At 39.6% G+C, this 21,908-nt stretch overlaps 1 protein-coding gene across 1 annotated transcript in view; it reads right to left on the bottom strand.

The window, feature by feature from the left end:
- antxr2a (ANTXR cell adhesion molecule 2a) overlaps positions 1–21,908 on the bottom strand; it is a 185,764-nt gene that overhangs the window by 123,266 nt on the left and 40,590 nt on the right. Inside the window, exons 8-10 of the mRNA XM_052010228.1 lie at positions 9,347–9,407; positions 4,961–5,059; positions 2,335–2,404 (exon numbers count right to left, since the gene is read on the bottom strand). Coding sequence (XP_051866188.1) covers positions 2,335–2,404; positions 4,961–5,059; positions 9,347–9,407 — 230 coding nt within the window. The remainder of the gene's footprint in view (positions 1–2,334; positions 2,405–4,960; positions 5,060–9,346; positions 9,408–21,908) is intronic.

Below are 21,908 nucleotides of genomic sequence, written 5' to 3'. Positions count from 1 at the left end.
TGCAGTAACTGACTTCTTGTCAAGCCTGTTAAGAATTTCATAGGTTTCAGTGAAATCTCCATTCATTCTAAACTCTGTAGAATACAGTCCCAGTTCGCCCCGTCTCTCCTCAAATGGCAAACCCAGTGTCTTGGCACCAGTCTAGTCAACCCTTGCTGTACTTCCTCTATGGCAAGTACATCCTTTCTTAGGTTTGTTAGGCTTTCTTAGGACCAAAACTGTCCACTATACTCCAAGTGTAGTCTAACCAAAGCCCTATGCAATTGCAGTAAGAATTCCTTGCTCGTCTTCAAATGGCTAATAAGCCATTTCTAGTTGCTTGTTTCACCTGCATGTTGGTCATCAATGACTTCTGTGCTAGCACACACAGGTCATCAACACCACCCAATCTCTTACTATTTAACAAATACACTGCTTTTCTGTTATGTGCACTTAAGTGGATGATCTCACATTTTTCATATTCTATTCCATCTGCCAAGTTCTTGCCCACTCATTCAGCCTGTCTATATCACTTTACATCCTCCTCTGTACTCACAATCCCATTCCAGATTAATATGAATTCCATCTAGTGAAGTATCATGGAGCAACATTCTGTGCCCCACAGAAACCTTAAAAATATCTGTCCCAAACTTAGTTGAACCATTTGTCTAATTAATGGGGAAACTTAATAGCTGTTTAAGCATCCTTACAAATTCATCAACTTGCAACACTGGCATTTATTTGACAAAACAGAAAATTGGTCAGATATTTCTTTCCCAAAATAAGACAAACCACCAATAAAATCAAGTTACCCATGGCCCATAAACCTGATTCCAGTTAACAGCAAAGTGGCAGAAGTCATCTTTGGTAATGCTGCTAAAAGGTACTTGCTCACCATTGCTCAGGTTGGATTTCAACAGCCAATTTAGCTCTAAACCTCATTGCAGCCTCAGGATCATATGTAAGTGAGTGTGGCATCAAGGAGCCTTGGTGAAATTAAAGTCAAGAGAAGTCAAGGGAAAGAGCTCATTACTTGCCAGCACAAAGAAGGATGGCTAGTTTTCTGTGGAGCCCACTATCTCAACACTTGTTACAGCACTTCTTCAGAATAGTGTCTTAGGTCCAAGCATCTTCAGCTGTTTCAACAATGACCTTCCATCATTAAGGTCTGAAGTGAAGCAATCTGTACACAAGGCAAAACTTGGACAATGTACTAGTTTGGGCTGATAAATGGAAAGCAAAACCTACACTTTCGAAATACCGGCAATCTTCAACAAGATTGTCCAAACCTCTCCCCTTGACATTCAATGAGAGTCTATAACCATAACATTGCAAAACACTCACAACTAATATCCTGCAGTTCACCATTGCCATGTGGCCACAAAATTGTTAAGTCTACAAAAGCAGATCAGAGTCTAGATATTCTGTGCAGAATGACTTGCCTCATGACTCACCAAAGCTTCTACACTATTTATAAGGCACAGCTCAGGAGTGTGATGGAATATTCTCCATAGATAAGTGGAGTTCCATCAACTTTCAAGACACTTAACAGAATTCAGGTCAAAACAACACACTTGATTAGCACCCATTCCCCCCTTAAACATTCTTCCTCTCCCTCCTCCATCCAACCACTAATTTATCCAACATGGCTACAGTCTGCAAGTTCTCCAGGATACTCTGCAGTAACTTGTTTATATACCCTCTTCAAAAACACCTCACAAATTTCCAATCTCTATCACTTAGATGACAAAGGAAGTAGGTGCATAGAATGCATCCCCCACCACACTGCACACCATCTGGACTTAAAAATATCACTGATTCTTGGGTCCAAGTATTGGAAACTCTGAACTAACAGGACTGAGGGACTACCTTCTCTACGAACACTACATTAACTTAAAAAGGCTCATCACCACCTTCTCAAGTTCAATCAGAAAAGAGCAATAAATGTAGGCCTTTCTATTTTTATCACCACCCTCAGGTGACAGCCTTCAGGCCTAATGTGTTTTGAGAAGCCTTCTTCTTTGAAGTACTGACAAAACAGAAAATTGCATTCAGTCAGCTGGAGTGAAGACTACTACAAAACAGTCACTTAACAGTTCTGACATATCTGCGAAGTTCACCTAAATCTGTTATGGAAAACCTTGCACGATCCTTTATTACCTTCTGAACTCGAAATCTGCACATCTTAAATACAGCAGAAATATTCAGATTCAGATAAAAGACAGCCATGTGCGAGGTAATGAACAACAATGAAATGGTAAGCACTGCAGTACAGGGTGAAGCCAGAGATTTGACAATATCCTGTCAAATATCTAGTTATTTATAATTACAGACTTATACTAATTGAATACTTACTGCCCCACTTCTTGCAGCATGGGTGCTGGGCACAGCAGGTAATTATCCTGCACGTTGATACTTCTCTCATCTGGAAAATAAATCATTGGATGAGCTCCTTATACTGAACTGTTTAATGAACTGGTGAAAAAACTTGTTTCCAAAGATATTAAATTTAACATTTATTTTAAGAAGCAGATTAAACTTTGAAGCAAGAATGACATAGATTCACATCAAAATCACACATACATTCTAGAAAATTAACCTCTAAGTTCATGTATAACAAAACAGGCAGTAAATTTGATGGAGTCAAGATAAAGAAAAAAAACATATCTGATGGTCTGAAAGAAATTTACATTATATCAGAAAAACATTTTTAAAACAATGAACTCCTGTGTTTCAATAGATTAGAAAATATTCTCCAATTTTCTTGTTGTACAATAAACAGCTTCTAGATGGTAAACATCACACGTTAGGTGATCGTTAGCATAATAACTTTAACACCTTTCTAAAAGACTAAAAATCAATATCACTATTCACCATCCAATATTTTGAACATAATGAACAAAGTATAAGATGCATAAATGTTTCCACTGTAATATCTAACTGCACATTAAGAAAAATACACATTTTTCTGCACATGACCTCCATTTATTATACTTTCGTTTCATTCCTGCATCGATTTTTACTATTGACAAATGTTATGCCCACATGTATAATAAAAAGTCCTCATGCAAATGTGTTTTGACAAAAGCAAAAAGGCAAGTAGCTACCTTTGTAAAAAGATTCCCTGAAGCTTTGCTGCCGAACTAATTTTCCTGAGGTAAGATTGTTCAAATAATTTGATGAATTCACAACTAATTTTGAATTTAAATCGAAAATTCAAATTATTTACTACTGTAAATGAGTTTCAAATTCCCTCATTTTTAATATTTAAAGTCGCCCTTTTGGAATTCAAGAGAAGCTACACTTTTGTTCTATCCTACCTCCATCCCATACTCTTTAAATAGCTAAGGAACTACCAAGGGCTGTTATTGGACACACTGCCGTTCTTCCACACGGATTTACAATTTACGTGCAGCTGACTATTTCAGTTCTGGTCAGACTACTTCCTGCACCACATCCAAAGGTGTAGCCTGTGCTTCCATCTTCCTGGAGTCATTTTTATAAGAGCGTAGGGAGGTAAATTACAGATAGTTTTTTTTCCTTGCCTCAATGTCCTTATCCAGTTCCTACAATTCCCTTACTTCCCTCCCCTTCTCCCTCCTCTTTACCCTCAGCAGCTCCCTTTGTCTCATTCTTTTGTCCTGGACACCTTCTCTGCACGCCCTCCACTCTCTTCCATCCACGCCTTCCTCTAATAACCTCTCCTCCTCCCCATCCTTTTTCTTTTTCCATTCCATCGTCCATTGCTGCACCCCCTCTCCTAAAGCCTCTTCCCTCCTCTTCTGTCCTCACCTCATCCTCTCTGCTCTATCCAACCCACTTATTTCCTCCTCTTCATTCACACCCTTCCCTCTCCCTTTGCCTCATTCCCATCCTTCATCCACCCCTCTCTCCTCTTCCACTTCCCCCCATCCTTTCCAAAAAATTTCCTTTCGCCACACTGCCTTCCCCAAGCTCCATTCATACACCATCTCCACCTCTTCTTCCAGCCACCATCCATTACATCCTTCCCCATCACCACTCCTTCTCTTCTACTAATCCCTCAGTCTCCACTTCTCCGTCCCTCCTCGGTGCTGAAGGTTTTTGTGTAAAATCTTCCACCACTAGAGGTGAGCCATTCACTGCTATTAGACACCAGCCTTCATTCACTTGCACAGTGATCGTGAAGGTTAGGTTGGGTTTAGCCCACTGACAGCACTATTGTCTTTCTTTACCAGGAAAGTTAATCTAGTTAAAATTATTGGGTTTAATTTATACAAAAACTATCTAAAGGGGCATTAAATCCTTGAAGTTTATAAAGAGAGACGGATTCTGGCCAGGACCAGTTCGTTCTCTAGGTCACAGTGCCTTTCTTACTCTCCCCTCCTTCACCATTCCATTCGTTTTCTAGCAATTTTTCTAATATATTAATGTATTTCAACAAGTGCTAATGGAAATAAAATAGTTATTTCTGTACCCACATATTTCAGGAATAGCAGTCATGCCTTAAAGCTGTGAGCAAAAAACAAACTGCTGGAGGAACTCAATGGATCAGGCAGCATCAGAAGTCCTGATGCAGGGTCTCAATCCGAAATATCAACTATCCCTCTGTCTTCACAGATGCTGCCTGGCCTACTGAGTTTCTCCAACAGTTTGTATTTTGCTCCAGATTTCAGCATAGAGTCTTGCATCCCTGTTAAAGCTGTGAAACTACTGACAGCACTTGAAGCAGAAACCCCTGTAAGTTTCATCTGAACACAGCTGGAGGGACAAGTTGCAACTGATCAATTTTTCTTTATCAGTTGGTACCTTACACTTTTGCTGATTTTGTCCAGCAGCTGATGTTAACTGCATTTGTAAGTTAAACAATGCAAAGCAGTAGTTTTCACTTTTTAAATGGATTACTGTTAATACCGGAAAGTACAACTGTTCCATTAACTGAAAATAGCAGCCATAATCTATATTAATGTAGAAATAACGATAGATTTATTTACATACTTACTTATAATGGTGGAAGCATTTATGTAATAGCTGCATACAATCAAATCTGTTCTTCTGCCTGCCCTAAAGCCATTTCCCCTCAGCACAATCTCAAATTTTTCTGTAAATATAGACATGACAATTTACAATTAAACAAGTGTAATTTGAAAAATATGGCATGGGTCTTCATTAAAATTACCCACAGTCCCAAATTACAAATAGAAGCAGATATTCAACTACAGACTATGGAAAGGTAATAATATAATTATATCAGGTGAAAGCAGTTATTGTTTAGGGGAAGAATACTGGTGGGGTGATAATGACGGTTAAAATCTTCCTTGAGAGTTGCACTCTCATTTTTTTTTAAATCAATGCATCAATTCACAAATTGTAAATGTTCAATGATATTTCTCATAAATGGGTAATTAACCCATCATATTCCTGAACTGCAGTAATTCTTATTTCTATTTCAGTATTATTTAATGATGCCTTTTGCATTTCACAGAAATAGATGTATGCTGATTGTACAACTGTCAGGTAACTCTATAAGAAAGAGTTACAGAGGACAAATTCTGATTCTGAGGGTTTTTGTAAAAGGAAAAGCTGTTTAAGAAGATACTCAAATTGTTAACATTGGTATTGGTAAATTAAAATAGAAATTATAGTAAAATAATATACCAGAATATAGACCAATGATAACCCAGAATGTTTATTTTCCAGGTTATATAATGAATGTCCAAAGTTACTCTACAGATGAAAAAGGGTGTCATTACATTACTACTACTTCTACGAATTGACAAAGACATTAAGTGTCCTTCAGTGAAAGCTGCACCTCATGGGAAGTACTTTTAACTTTGGGCAGAGATAGAAAATGGGTGATATCGATTCAGACACCTTTAACATCACTCTTCTGATTTCAATTCCACTGCCAATGTAAATAAACATCAAGATAAATGATTAACTTGATGCTTGGAATCAACAGAACATTAGGTCAAAATGTTCTTTACTGGATCCGAGCATAACACTAGCAGGACATACAATGCATGTGTGCTTCCTCATGTTCAAAGAGCTTGGCTACTATAAAGATAAGTGTTTACCAGTTTGTGAGACAGATGCATCTATCTATACACAGATAACTTTACAAAAATGAAATATCCAAACTATCCATCAAACTAATTTTTAGAAACAGCTTTGCATCATGGTTATAAAGGAAGAAGGCAATTCACAATAATGCAAAATTGGTCATATAATGCCAGCCTTAAACTCAAAACAATGACAGCTCTTCAAAGAGAATCAAATACCTTAAGAGAATCTGAACGTTTAAAGTCTGAACGTTTAAAACAAAGCATGATGAGGATTCAGCAGCAATTGAACAGAGGTTGAGGCACATTTAAATGATCCTACACCAATGAAACTAGGATGACACAGATATTAGATACAATTATGTAGAATAAGCTGCTCAGAAACAGAACATCAGCCCGACCTGTCCAAGCCAGCACTTAAGCTCCACTCAAGCCTCTTGTATTCCTCAGCTAAATTTTGCGGCATAACACTCTTTTCCCTTATTCCTCCTGTGTTTTTCCAGTTTCTTTTTAAATGTTTCTACAGGCATGGTAGTGTAGCGGTTAGCGTAATGCTTTACAGCGCCAGCGACACAGGTTCAAAATCCAGCCACTGTCTGTAAGGAGTTGGCACGTTCTCCCCGTGTCTGTGTGGGTTTCCTCCAGGTGCTCCGGTTTCCTCCCACATTACAAAGATGTACAGGTTGGGAAGTTGTGGGCATGCTACATTGGCACCAGAAGCGTGGCGACACTTGCGGGCTGTCCCCAGAACACTCTATGCAAAGATGCATTTCACTGTATGTTTCAATGTAAAAGCGACTAATAAAGATATCTTATCTTATTTGTTTCAAGCACTCCCTATGGGAATGGATACTACATTTCCACTGCTCTTTTGAATTCCCTGCAGGATTTCTTGTTGACTATCTTATTTGTATGGCTTCTAGTTATGCTATGCCCACAGGTGGAAATATTCATTCTGAATCCATTTTATCAAAACCTTTCAAAATTTTAAAGACGACTATCAGGTCATCCCTCAGACTTCTTTTTGCAACAGAAAAGAGACCCAGTCTGTTCCACCTATCCCAGTATGTGTACCCTCACATTTCCGGCATCATCACGGGAAATCTTCCCTGCAACCTCTCCAGTGTTATTATGTCCAATTTTTAATATGGCAAACAGTATTCTAACTGTGGTCCAACCAAGATTTGATACAGGTTTAGTATTACCACCCCACTTTTCAATTCTCCCTCTAAAATTAAATTGTAATGCTTGACTTGCTTTTTCTGTGACTTTGCAAACCTATGGCGTAACTTCTAGACATAGCAAGTTCCACTAATCCAGCAGCCTCAGGACTTTGCAGGTGCTGGACTGACAGACTTTCTGGACTACTGGATATGACTCTAATTAATATGCCAACACACTTTTAATTTCCTTTAATTTAGATGTTATAAATTGTATAATAAATTTCCCAGTGAAACAGGTGAGTTTAAAAAGGACCACGAGAAACAGGGCCCTGGTGAATTTAAAAGGAGTGCAGGAGCCAAGCCCTCCGTGAGTTTAATGGGAACCAAGGCCCGATGAACTTGAAGAGAGTGTGGGATTGAAGGCCCCAGAACGTTTAGGAGGAGCATTGGAACAGGGCCTGCATGGTTTAAAGGAAATGAGGTGCCAATGTGTTTAATAGGAGCATTGGAATGTGTCCTGGCGAGTTGAAAGTGAGCATGAGGAAGGGAGCGCTAAAAACAGAACTACGTGAGTCACATGCTGAACCATCGGGAGTTCTGAAAAATCAGGGTATTGATTAGCAAAGTTTTACTGTATTAGTGAATACATCATCCAAGGTCCCTTTGTTCTTCTACCCTACCTTGACTCATATTTTCCAAGTAATAAGTAATGTTTCTATTCTTTCTGATTATCTCTCCCAATTTGGCACCACCTATAAATCGTTGTTGTAGATTGTAAATCGCATTGATCTCAGTAGACCCACCTTCTTCCACTCCGAGTATGCGCCTTTTACTCACACTCTGCTTTCTGTCCTGAAGGCAGCAATTAACCCATTCTACTACTTGTCCCTGTCTCTGCATTTTCTGACCTTATTCCTTTACTTATTATGGGGTATGTTATTGAAAATCTAGTCAAATTACATCTACTTTTATCACCTCCCTGTAAACTCCGAGAAATTCAATAAGGTTGGATGTGCAAAGCTTCCCTCTCAAATGCATGCTGACAAGTCATTCTCAGGTCATCCCAACGCAATTTACAGTCAATTAAGAAACAGAAAAAGAAATGCTGGAAAAACTCAGCTAGTCAAGCAGCATCTGTGGAAAGGTTCGGGTCAGGGGCCCTTCTTCAAGAACTGGGAGAAGAGAGGAAAGGTGTGAGTTTTCAAAGCAGAGCTGGGGTTAGGAGTGAGGTGCAGGCCCAAGGCCCACATAGAGCTAGGTTAACTACTCATGTTCCTTCTCACCTTAATATATTCACAGTGTAGCAGATGTTAAGTTATCAATGGAAGTAGACATTTAAAATGAAGATCTATATATAAACAAGTCACAAATCAAGAATTAGCTCTGTTTAATTTTAAATACGTGGGGATGAAATTCATCTGGTCCTATTTTTGCATCCCAACTCAACACTGAACTGGCAGGATACATGCCAGCAGGAATATCAGAACTAAAGCCTCTAACCCACTATGAATAAGTTTACTGCCTACCACACTTCTATTTGCACTTCGCCCATTTAAGCTTTTTAAAATTTTAGCAGATTGCTTCTTTATCATTAGTCTCAAGGCCCAGGATAGGGGTGGAGTCACAAAGTGCTGGGAGCTGCAAGTGCATTACTGTACAGTAGCAGGAAGTATCCCATTCTTCCTGATTTGACAGGAGCAATTTTTAAAATTTAAAATAAATAAAGTGTCCTTTGTTGGTGGCCACAGTGAACAATGAAGCATGCTGAACGAATCCACCTCAGTTCCTGTTCTATTCATCCAAAGCAATTTCTGGGTGGAGATCTATTCATACATCTGGACATTTATTTCAAATGTTAGAGGCCTAAAATTTGTTTTAAGTGGGTGAAAACAAAGTGACTGATAAAAATAGTCCTTATCCAAATTTGAGCAGGGAATAAAATAGGTGTAGGGTTAAAGTAAATGAGTGCTTGACAGCATGGATTTAGTGGGCCAAATACACTGTTCCTGTGCTATATGAATCTGATTCATAGGTAGCATCTCTTTTACGTGCTTTCTGGGCATGGAGTATTGATCCTCACTCAGCCACGTCCAATTTCTCACCCACTTAATCTAAATATAGCATCTTAATTTCTATAACACACCTTGAAAAAATTTTACTTACGTCCAACACATGCAGATGATGGCTCCACAGACAAAATTTCAGTACATGATTTCTTTAATATCTGCAATTTAAATTTAAGAAAATAGTCAATAAAGTAAATCAATCAATATTGTCAAACGTTGCCATTAATTATTTCAAGATTATTCAATTTTAAAGCATTCATGTACAGAAACAAACTTACATATAGTATTAAAGGAAATTACTGGGATTAGTGGAAGGAAAAACAGAGGGAAAGAAGTATGACTTGTTTCCACAATCAAACATTTTACGACCCAATATACACGTGAAGAATATATGTTGCTTTCAATTTTTATACCGATGATTGGATACCAGAGTTTCCTTGACTTTACCATATTTCACACTGCAGACCATTTTGATGATTATAAAAGGGACAGTACTGAATTAGTCACTCATTACATTACTCTCCTAAATTTTTTTCCCCACTTAAGTAAATTAGAAGCAGTGCTTGAAGGAGGAAACATCAACTCCTGGGTGAGTTAATCAGTTCCAGTTATAACAATCCATCTTAAATTACTCAAAGGTTTTTATTCCCATTTATCTTTATTGTCTCTCTGAACTAGGCTGTCAATCAAATTAATTTTGTGTTTAATTGTTGGTTGAATTACGCACTCATACCCATCTAATGTGTTTGTTTTTTTTCTTAAGATCCCAACTAAAGAAGACAAGTCTGAGAAAAACCTGTGAAACAAGTCTTCCAATGCAGACAGAAATTCAGCAGAGAGGTCAGGATGCCTATTTGCTGGTGCTCCCAACTGTCCAGCAAATCACTTCAAGACAATACAGGAAGAAGAGATTTCAAATGTTTAAAAGATTTTAATAAAAGCTATTATAAGTAAATGTCAAACAAGAAAAAAATAGTCATATTGACATTGCATTGTCAATGCTGTCAAGCATTACCAAATAGCTTTCTTACAGCAAAAGTAATGCAAAGCCAATGATTCCCCTAACAAAATAATTGCCAAAGGAGATAATTATTTTTTTAAAGCAGGTTGTTCTTACTCAATGGAGAACTTAGAGGAAGTTGATTATAAAAGGCCTGATTTAAAAAAAAGCAAGTTCCAGTACTGAAGTAGAAGTCCTGCACTCACTGCCCTGTTCACATTTGGGCTAAGGCAACAACACATTTTTCAGTGTGTTCCACAGAGTGGTGCTGCCTAAAACCAGGCAAGAATCTCATTAATCCAAGTGCACTAAGTTCCAATGATACAAGTGAGGTCCTGATACGACTGTGAGCAATAAATAGATGAACAAATACCACTCTGCCTAAGATGCACCAGGTGGTGAGCCTGAAAAATCCCAAAAGGCTTAACGCACACAACTACTTCTGTGGGGACCAGGTAAATGCTCTACCTGACTCTCCTGGAGTACTACAGCATTCCGCAAGCCACAAGGGCGATGCCCAGCTGGACTGAGCAGATCCCTGGTGCTAAGCTGGCTCAGACTTTTTGCCAGCATTCACCTCACTGCCCCACCTCCTGATACTACAATTAAAATCTGCACCCTTATTACTTATTTTTATATTTAGCTGCGCCTTCAAAGGAAAATTCCGAAGCCAAAACTATTTTAAATACTGGTTAACCAAGTTAGCTAGGATGACATTAAAATAAATACTTCTGCTGAAGTATGTGCTATGTGCTATGAAATCCTCAAATTTCTTCTCAATTTTTTTTCCATATCTTATAATGTTTGACAAAGCAATACATTCCAGGAATATTCTGCAGGTCAAGCAGTAGTGGAGAGAGCAGGGTTATTGTCTCAATAATTTTTAATTAAATCTAATTAACTCTACTTCCTTGCCTCTTTCATCTGTCCAGTAGGTGTAGCGATCACGGGCAAGGCCAATACTTATTGTCAGTGGACGAAGTTGCTTGTTGGACTACTTATGAGTTAACCACAATGCAGTGAAGCTACATAGAGGCCAGACTGGTTAAGAACAACAGATATTCTTCCCTGAAGGACAGAAGAACATAAGAAATAGAAGTAAGAGTAGCCATTCGGTCCCTCATGACTGCTCTGATGTTCAATAAAGTCAGGGCTGATCTTTTACTTCACCATTTCCCTGCACTAAGCCCGTTTTCCTCATTCCCTCAATATCTAAAAACTAGTGAACCAGATGGATGTCTTTCTCAAATCTGTAATTTCAAAGTTCCCAGTACTGATAATTGCTTTTTAATTCAAGTTTACTTAATCTGCTACTAAAAATGCCTGCATATTTCCTGTTTTCATGCACCAGAGATTAAGTGCAGTAAAATCAGCTCCTTCAGATGTGTTAAATGTTCTCACTTGTGAATGTACTTACCAGCATCAATATTCAGTTCTTTCACATGCCTGCATGCTATGAGGATTGCTTGTAGTGCTCCCCTCTTACATGATTTAATGGAAGGCAGCAAAGTGGAGCAAAGAAGGAAGCAATTAACACCAGAGATGACAGATATTTATCCATTCTGCAGCATGTCCCATAAGAGTTACAACTGTACACGATGGAGTCATGTTGTCTCAGCACAAAATCCATTTAACAGTTTAGTCTGGCAAAAATTTCAGTTAGAAATTAGGAGGTATGTTTATGACATGTTGATGTCTGCATAAGTGTCATAAATTGGGCAACAGTGAAATAGTCACGGGGCCATGCGGCATACTTTATCAGCCTGGCTGCATGGAATAAGATAGCCTCACTTTGACAACTTCCTTCAGGTCTGCCATTTTCGAGTGCATGTCTGACTGTTGGTAATAACGTGCATTATAATGATTCCTATCACAGGAACTCCCACTTTTGTGAATGGAATCCTTAATTGCCAAAGTTAACAACCCATTCTTTCACTTTCTACAGCCAGAGCTCTCATACAGGTTAGATTCTGTACTGCATGGCAATGAAGCCTTCTTTGTCCACTTAGTTTGCATTTAAACCTTTTATTTGCATTGTACATAGTTCTTAAGGAGCATTTAAATGTGCCTCTGCTAATGACATCTTGTGAAAGCTCAATTTGCACAGGAGAAATGTGTTCATCCTAAATGTCAGAACAAATATAGTTACAGGAAACACCAGAATGGCTCCCCAATTTCAACACAAGCAGGGATTTCAAATGGGAAGATAGGGGCTTCCAACAGGGCTTTCCCGCTCTCCTGCTACAAAGTGCTGGAACTCAGTAGAACTCCTGGGTAGACGGCAAAAAACTAATAATGTTCATTTATACCCCATCCATGATGTTGCACCAATTTCCTACTGAAGTTGCGCAACAAAAATTGAGTGGTAGTAGGATAGGGGAGCAGTGACTTGAGGAGAGTATGTTCCAAGCTTATTGCACCAGACAGTACAAACATCAGGTACCTCCATCAAAATCAATGGGTAAACAAGATAAAGCAATTACTAGCCACACTTGTGTAACTTTAACCAACATGTTATAACATGATATAGATTACAGGGGAAAACTTTAACGGGACAACAACATAATCGGCACTGAAAAATAAAAGATTTATATCAATGGGCAATAATAACTGAAAGCAACTGATACATCACACCCTGACCTGCAGATTTAGAACAGACAGGAAAAGACCTACATTATTAAGTTCTAGTCCAAAGCTGCAGAAATGCTTGCATTCCAAAGAGGACAGAATGAGATGGACAACTACTTTAGACATGGAGCCAGATAGCATCTTAAAATTTAGAGTTGTAAGGCTCCAATGAAATGAGCAAATCTGAGGTTTGAGGTATGCCTAGGTCATTATGCACTTGGATTAAAGGCAGATAAAGCAGCAACTGTGCTACTGGCTACAACATTGAAAGAGCTGTGAAAGAGAAGTGATATCCCATGTCTACCAAAATTCATACTGCTTCTGTGAGCTTCACATTGGTGATCCTTGTATCTGTATAAGGTGGCATTTGATGATGGGAGCACTCAAAGGCAAAAAAGGTATTTAAATTAGGATCCTGCCTTTCTTGCACGACCAAGTTCATCATTTTCCCAGTGTTTCATCTGCTACATCCCGAACAGCACAGACGAACCTGGGGTTAACATCCAAGAAGGCTACTGTTATGTGAATGTAGAGCTGAGAAGGGTCCTCTGATCTCAAATTACAAAAAAGCAACCATCTCTCTAGCTTCACTCCAGCCAGATGGCAGGGTGGTACAACAGTACAGCAGGTAGAGCTGTTGCCTCACAGTCCAGTGACCCAAGTTGAATTCTGACCTCCGGTGCTCTCTGTGTGGACTCTACATATTCTCCCTGTGACTGTGTGGGTTTCCTCCAAAGCTCTGGGTTCCTCCCACATGCCATATGCACTGTGGTTGCTAGATTAATTGGCTACTGTAAACTGACCCAAGTGTAGGTGCATAAAAAGAGAATCAGGGAGAGTTAATGGACATAGAGAAATTAGGCTACAGGAAAATAAATGGGTACTGATGAGATTGTTCTGACAGCCAGCATTGACATAATTGGCTAAATGGCCTCCTATATTGTAAGGGCAATCTGTACTAAGCATCATCTAGGGGCAATACAAACATACTGAGCTGAGAAGTCGGATGCATTTTATATCTGACCCCTCAGCTTTATGCCACCCAATGATAGAGATTGAAAAGGTAAGTGCTTTATTTTACTTTACCCTTTCCATTAATTCTTTGTTTATTTTAAGCAAGTTCATTATTTTTATTAGTTTTATATTTAGACACTATTTGTCTATTTTATCTCATTTTAAAGAGATGATTTTCAGAGACACCCTAAACCAAACTTCAACAGCAACAGGTACCAGAAGGCCATTCAGTTTGCTGTGGAGGCAGGGATTCAGGATCCTTGCTGCTTCCACTTCACACACACATACTCTCATGCTTATACTTTGTAGATTCTCCAGTAAAAATGGGGGAGAGAAGGGACAGACAATATCATTAGAAATTATCAATAAACCAATAAAGCATGTTCACCTCTACAATGTATTTATAAACATTGCCATTTACACAGATGATCTAATATAAATGGTGCTTCTGCCCCCTGATAGAGATCATGTTGAATAAAAGTATGCACTAATACTTCCTCTGAATTATTCTTAATTTCAAAATAAATGTAAATCAAAGGATTAGTTTACAATAATTGCTTAAATATCTTGATCAACTATACTTTAGATATCCTGTACCAAACAGGAAACAGATGCTTTTGGAAGATGGGAATCATTTGTCTTAAAATCCAGATCTTGTGGTATTTATTCCAAATTTTCACCATTTGCTTTCTGTTTATTTCTCTGCTATTGCATATTTAATACTTGATACCATTTTCTTTCCAGGTGTATTCTTCAAGGTGTATAATAAAGTTACTGAGGAAATGGAATGTATTCCTTTTCTAGCAATTACCAGCTCAAGTCCTAGAAACAGCACCAACTCCTCTGACATTTTACAATTCCTTTGTCATTCAATTTTCAAACCACACACTGTGCATACACATTGGCAACACAAAACTCCAATCATTGACTTGTAATTAGAAAACAAAACATAAAAAGCAAGCCGGAGTAAACTTAAAGTCTGCACAAATTCCAACATTATTCAGTTCAAGGCATGTTAACTGAACATGATTGATGAGAAACAAGCATAATGAATCACAATACATAGAACATAACAGCACAGTACAGACCTAATTTCTTTTCAGTGGCAAAAAATCCACAGTTTGTTATATTTACAAATACTAAAGAGATTGAAACATAGAGAAGATTTTAAACAATATTAATAAGCAAATGCACCTATTATATTCAGCTGGCATTTTAACAAAGGCAATAATCAATTTAAATTAAACAGGTTAACCACTGTGTTAAGTAACAGATGACTATTATATGAACAGTTTAAGCATTCAATCACTAACATCCAGATGTGAGAATAATTCACCTACAAAAGACACAGTAAGTCTAGATAAATTTGCAAAAGTGGTAAGTAACCAACTAAACTATCAGTGTTATTGCATATGCATTTCTCATCAGAATTAATCAAAATGAATTAATTCAGTTTCTTTCTCAAGATAGCTTCTTTAACTGGCTTGAGATAACAGAACTTATACTTTGTAGCATCCAAAACACTCCTTTACCAACCTCAGGCTGGATAGAATCTCTTCTCCATACTTTGCTGGGCTATATGTGCATTTGGTTCATTTCTATTCCATTTTATATTCTCCACATCTTTCATCTTATGCGAGATTGCCAAATCAGCATAATTAGTGCTGAGCTTTTGGCAGTTCCAATTAAAACTGAAATGGAACTTGACAAACAATGGCCACATTGAACCCTGCCTGCAGAAACCAACAAGGTCTTGCCTAGGCAAAGCCATACCTTTTACCACCCCTTCAGATTTTAGCCTGCAAGATTCTCTTTCGTTTGCTAACTGATATCTGAGAATTGAGCATCTAGTAAATCAATGAGATCTTGATGGAAAAGATCTTGAGAGAAAAAAAACACCTTGGCCTTCTCACCCATTTGTGAGAATAACAAAAGGATGCAAGGACAAGAAATACTCCATGAGCAAATTGAGTCTTCCCTAATTTCCCTTTGATAAATCCCAGCTAAAATTAGCACCCTATTATTAATCTCTAAAATGTCAGGTGGCTTCTTTGCCTGATCTGACTTGCCTAACAAGTAAATTAAACCAGTAGTTATTTAAGTTTAAATATTTTGAGCCTAAAATTTAGATCAGCCAGGGTAGTTTTCACTCATCTGCTCAAAGCCCACATGGGATTAATGTAAATCCCTTCACCTTGATCGGTTAATGAGAAAATTAACAGATTTAGCTGTCCAATAATGGGTAAATCTAACTTTGAATGAATTTCAGATGAGACTTTCACAGCAGTGACTTTTATTTCTCATATGCACAAATTATAGCTGAAGCAGCCCCAAACAAGATTTTTATCTCCTCAAAGAAAAACTTGAAGCTTGATACTTCCCACAGGGATCTACTAAAAATGAAAAATAGTTTCTTTTTATTCAGTTGCAGGATACTGCTATCATTGACAGGGTCAATATTTACTGCTCATCCTTTAATTGACCTTGAGGAGCAACTGAAGGGCCACTGCAGTCCTTCTGGTGAAGGTACCACCACAGCATTGCTGGGTAGGGAGTTCCAGGATTAAGATTAAATGATGATGAAGGACCATCAATATATCTGTAAGTTAAGATTGTGTGTGACTTGCAGACAAATATGTAATTTGCCAGTTTGCAAAGTGGGAAACAAAACAAGATGAGACAAAACAACACAGTCCTCAGCCAAAGAGTAAAATCTGTAACAAAACGAACCATAAATTATGAGATGGAATAAAGTCATATAAGACTCAGCCTTGACCTTTACTGATGTACAAATATTCTTGTGCAGTCCCTCAGGATTGAGGATAAGAACATCAAAAAAACAGGGGGAGTAGGCCACTCAGCCCCTCAAGCCTGCCCCACCATTCAATACGGCCATGAGTGATCTGCCCCAGGCCTCACCTGCTCTTCTGTTCCAGTTCCCCATAGCCCGCAATTCCCTGATCTTTCAAAAAGTTATCTACTTTCTCTTTAAATACCTTCAGTGATCTAGCCTCCACAACCATCTGGGTCAGAGAATTCCAGAGATTCATCACCCTCCGTGAGAAGTTCAATTTTAAATGACCGCCCCCTTATAACTACGTCCCCTAGTGGAAACATCTCAACATTTACTCTGTAAAGCCCCTCAGGATCTTATGTTTTTCAATAAGATCTTGCCCTATATTCCAAAGAATATAGATCTAATTTCTTTAGAAATGATGGGGCTATTTTCATCCCAGGAATCAATCACCCTAGTGAATTGCTTTTGGACTGGGTCCAATGCCAGTATATCCTTTGCTAAATAAGGAGACCAAAACTGTTTGTGGTTCTCCAGGTGCAGACTCACCAGTCCCCTCCACAACTGTAACAATACTTCCCTATTTCTAAACTCTAATCTTCATGCGACAAAGGCCAATATGCTATTTGGATTCCTAACTACTTTCTGTATCTACCGGCAAATTTGTTGAGAGTCAGGCATAAGAACACCCAGATCCCTCTGTACTTCACTCATGTACTGAATCTGATTTGCTTCATCTCCAGTTCTGTCAAATGAGGTCAACAATGACAACTTCAGATCCTTCCACAGATGTGGCAGGAGGTGCCTGACGGAACAGGCAGTGGGGAAGTGAAGAGGTACACTCCTTCCACCACTTACACTGGCCTTTCCTATGTACCAAACCATCCGGAACGCTATTCTCCGCTTTCTGCAGTCATGATTCCCTGGAGTCAGTGGAAATGCTGCATTTTTGAAAGGAGGCTCTGAGAACATCCTCAAATCTTTTCCTCTGCCCACTTGGTAACCTCTTCCTATGATAGAGCTCAGAAAAGGGTGTCTTTTTCAGGAATCTGGCCCTGGCCATGCAATTGACATGGCCCGACCAACGAAAGTGTAATTAGGGCATCAATACTGATGACTGTGGTCTTGGAGAAGACACTCGTTGATCCACTTATCCTTCTAAGTGACTTGGGGATTTTATAGAGATAGTGTTGATGGTATTTTTCCAGTATTTTGAAGTGCCCGCTATAGGTAATCCAAGTCTCAGAAACACATAGAAGGGCTACTCAGCAGACCATGAGTTTTGTGCCCGGTATGAGGTTGTGATCATCAAACACCTTTTTCCTCATTCAGCTAAAGGCTGTGTTGGAGACTTCAGTTAGCGGTGAATTATGTCATCAATGCCTCCCTTTGCTGAGTTATGGCTCCCAAGACAGGGGAGTCTCTTTCTTGATACAAGTGCTCTTGACTCCATCCCACGGCAGCCTAATTGGCCCACCCGCCACTTCTAACACACATTGGAAAATGTCATCTACCAACTTAATAAGTTGAGCCTCAAGAGCAGATGGTAAAATTCACTGGTAAAGAACTTCAACTACACAACTCTACAACCATGGGATCTGCTTGCAGGACTCAGATATGCAGTAATATTGGCCATTTATGAGACAGGAGACAAATCTGATGGCTGCAGCTACAGAGGGGTTGTCTGCTGTCTGCCATAGGGAACATCATTGTCAGCATCCTCCTCAGCTGGCTCCACCCATGAGCAAAGAGCTTTTCCCCAAATTGTAGGGTGGGTTCCATCTGTCCAGAGGCACAGTGGTCATGATCCTCTCTATATGATAATTTCAGGAGAAATGTAGGGTGCAGCACCAACCATTGTACATAGCCTTTATTATTTCACAAAAAACTTTTGACTCTGTCAACCAGGAGAGACTGTGTTACACGCTCTTCGTTTCTGACTGTCCATAGAAATTTGCCTCTGTTGCTTTGCTATATGATGGCATACAACCATGGTCCAATCAATGCGTCCACTTTTGAGCCAACCTCAGTGAGACTGTATCACTGCCCCAATACATGTTTCAGCCTTTCTCACTGGAATGCTGCATTTCACCTCCACCAAGCTTCCTTATGGAGTGTGGCTAATCAATGTGATGAATGGGAAACTGTTCAACATAATGCACCTGGAGAACAAAGTTCTCTACAGTATGCACACACCACTTGTATATGCAAGCATTCAGAGGCCAAACTCATCATTAACTCTTACACTGAAGCATACAAAAGGGCTGGTCTTACACTCAATATCTGCAAGACAAAGGTCCACTGCAGGCCTGTTTCAGCTGACCCTACTGTCTGACAATAAAGGTCCACTGCAAAACATGGGAATATGCATATGCTCTATTTTTGGGCAATTCAATTGTTTCAGCAGTCATATCTTTGTACTACGATTCAAAATTTGAAACTGTAATGAAAACACTCTAAACATTTCTCTCTCTCTCTCTTACTGCAACTTGCCTATTTTTAGATTATTATTGAAATGAAACACAACTTTCTGTGATCATGGAGTGTCTTCACTGGCCCAAATTTCTAGATAAATTACTCATACTCAATGAAGAATAACCGATTCTTGTAGGGAAAATATCAGAAAGTAATCAGTTGAATTTCCAAAATGACACATAATGGCATGGAAATGGTATTTATGCTGTTTAATTCTGAAAAGAAAGTCAGTTGTAAATAACAATGAAAAAAAACTGAATTTCTGGGTTGGTATGAAAAAGAAATGGAAGGGCAATTAATTCACAAAATCAGAAATCTCATCAGAAATCAGAAATTACGCATAAAAATTAGATCATGTAACACTACGATTTTGTTCATTGCATGACTCAATTTCAGATTTGAAAAAAAAGCTCAATTGCTAAGGAAAATTGGGGAAACAGCAGTTTTCCTCCATGCATACGAGGCACCTACTCAAGGGGAAGCCCAGAAACAGTGGCACCCAAGACCAGGCAACATGTGTTTGGATGAAGATTCCCTAATTTTAGACTGTGAATGGCACAGGCCACTCATATGAAAGAAAGCCCTCATAACGATCATGAAACCTGCTTTGTAATTGCTTAAAGGGGATTTGCTGAAGCAGGTCCCAAACAAAAAGAGTCCAACATTGGGAATATTGCTCAGTAAGGTTCCCTGTAATTAATACCTTCTGGTCACAGTAGCTCTGCTTTGGGCCCTCTTGCTAAACTCCATTCCCATGCGACCCTACCCTCCTATTCAGAACCCTCACCCATCTCAAAAAAACCCACCCACACCAACCTGCCGCCTGACACCCGATCTGTCTCCAATCACATCCAATAATCCATTGCCAAACCAACTTGCCATCACTGTGGTCACCCAACTTTCAGCCAACACCCTCACCATCGATCAAACCCCATCTCCAATGGTCTATCATCCAACGTTACTCACAGCAATCTGCAGCCTGATGCTTGCCCGATACCTCCACTGCTCTACTGTCTGACCACCTGCCCACTCATCTACTCAAAAGTAACCTGCTTCCTCCAAGCTGCTACCCACGCTCTCTAAACAATCTGCCACCCACCACACACTCCCACTAATCTGCCACTTTTCATCTGCCAAACCCCACTATCCTCCCTGACAGTCTGTTGCCCATTACTCACCCAAACCTCCTGATCTACCACCAATCTCATGTGCTACTGTCCACCAGCCTCCCTTCCAACCCTGCATCATCTGATCTGCCAGCTGCCCCTTGCCCAGACACCCATCAGCCTGCTGCCTGACCCTCAGATGACTCTACCACCACATTGTCCTGCTCTGCACTGCCTGCACAATGTCATCCCAAAGATTTGCCTCCCAAAAATCACTCGACAAATTCAGGTGCTATCTGATCTTTACCAGACTTACACTACCGATCTATCACATATCCCTAGCCAGAACCTCCTCCAACCTGTTGATTGATCATCCTTCATTATCCCCAGTCCAGGCGTCCTTCCTGCGTGTAGCCCATCCTCTTGTCCACAACCAGGGCTTAGCTGATGTCTTTTGTGCAACAAACAAAAATGACATCTTGAACCTCATGCACGACTGAAACTTGTCCAGCAAGCCCAATAATAATATCACAAGATCACAATACAAGGGAGCAGAAGCAGGCCATTCGGCCCATCGAGTCTGCTGCAAGGAAAAGGGAAAAAGAAATGGGGAATGGGAAAAAAAAACCCTATTCTAATCCCAATATCCGGCCTTATCCCCATATCCCTTGATACCCTGACTATTTAGATATCTATCTATCTCCTCCTTGAACGCCCCCACTGATCTGGCCTCCACTGCTGTACGTGGCAAGGAGTTCCACAAATTCACCACCCTCTGACTAAAGAAATTTCTCCTCATCTCTGTTTTGAAACTGTACCCTCTAATTCTAAGATTGTCCCCTCTGGTCCTGAACTCACCCACCAAGGGAAACAGCCGAGCCACATCTACTCTGTCCTTTCTTATCAACATTTTAAATGTCGCTATGAGGTCCCCTCTCATTCTTCTGTACTCCAGTGAGTACAGTCCAAGAGCCGACAAACGCTCCTCATACATAAGCCCTTTCATTCCTGGAATCATCCTCATAAATCTCCTCTGAACCCTCTCCAACGTCAACACATCCTTCCTAAGATGTGGGGCCCAAAACGGCGCAAAATATTCCAAATGAGGCCTCACTAGTGCCCCGTAGAGCCTCATCAACACTTCCTTACTTTTATACACTATACCTCTCGAAATGAATGCCAACATAGCATTCGCTTTCTTTACCACCAATCCGACCTGGTGGTTAACCTTTAAGGTATCCTGCACGAGTACCCCCAAGTCCCTTTGTACTTCCATACTTTGAATTTTCTCTCCTTCTAGATAATAATCTGCCCGCTTATTTCTGCTTCCAAAGTGTACAACTGCACATTTCTCAACATTGAATCTCACCTGCCATTTCCTTGCCCATTCTTCTGAACTGTCTAGGTCCCTCTGCAACCTTCCTATCTCCTCAATACTCCCTACTCCTCCACCTATCTTGGTGTCATCCGCAAACTTAGCCACAAAACCATTTATTCCATTATCCAAATCGTTGATGTACAAGGTAAAAAGGAGCAGTCCCAACACCGACCCCTGCGGCACACCACAACCAGAACGAGATCCTTTTATTTCCACTCTTTGCTTCCTGCCAACCAGCCAATGCTCCACCCATTCTGCTACCCT

This window comes from Pristis pectinata, chromosome 2 (genome assembly GCF_009764475.1).
Source record: "Pristis pectinata isolate sPriPec2 chromosome 2, sPriPec2.1.pri, whole genome shotgun sequence".
Taxonomy (NCBI): Eukaryota; Metazoa; Chordata; class Chondrichthyes; order Rhinopristiformes; family Pristidae; genus Pristis; species Pristis pectinata.
Note: the sequence above shows the minus strand (reverse complement) of the source record. Positions and strands in the feature narration are given on the sequence as shown.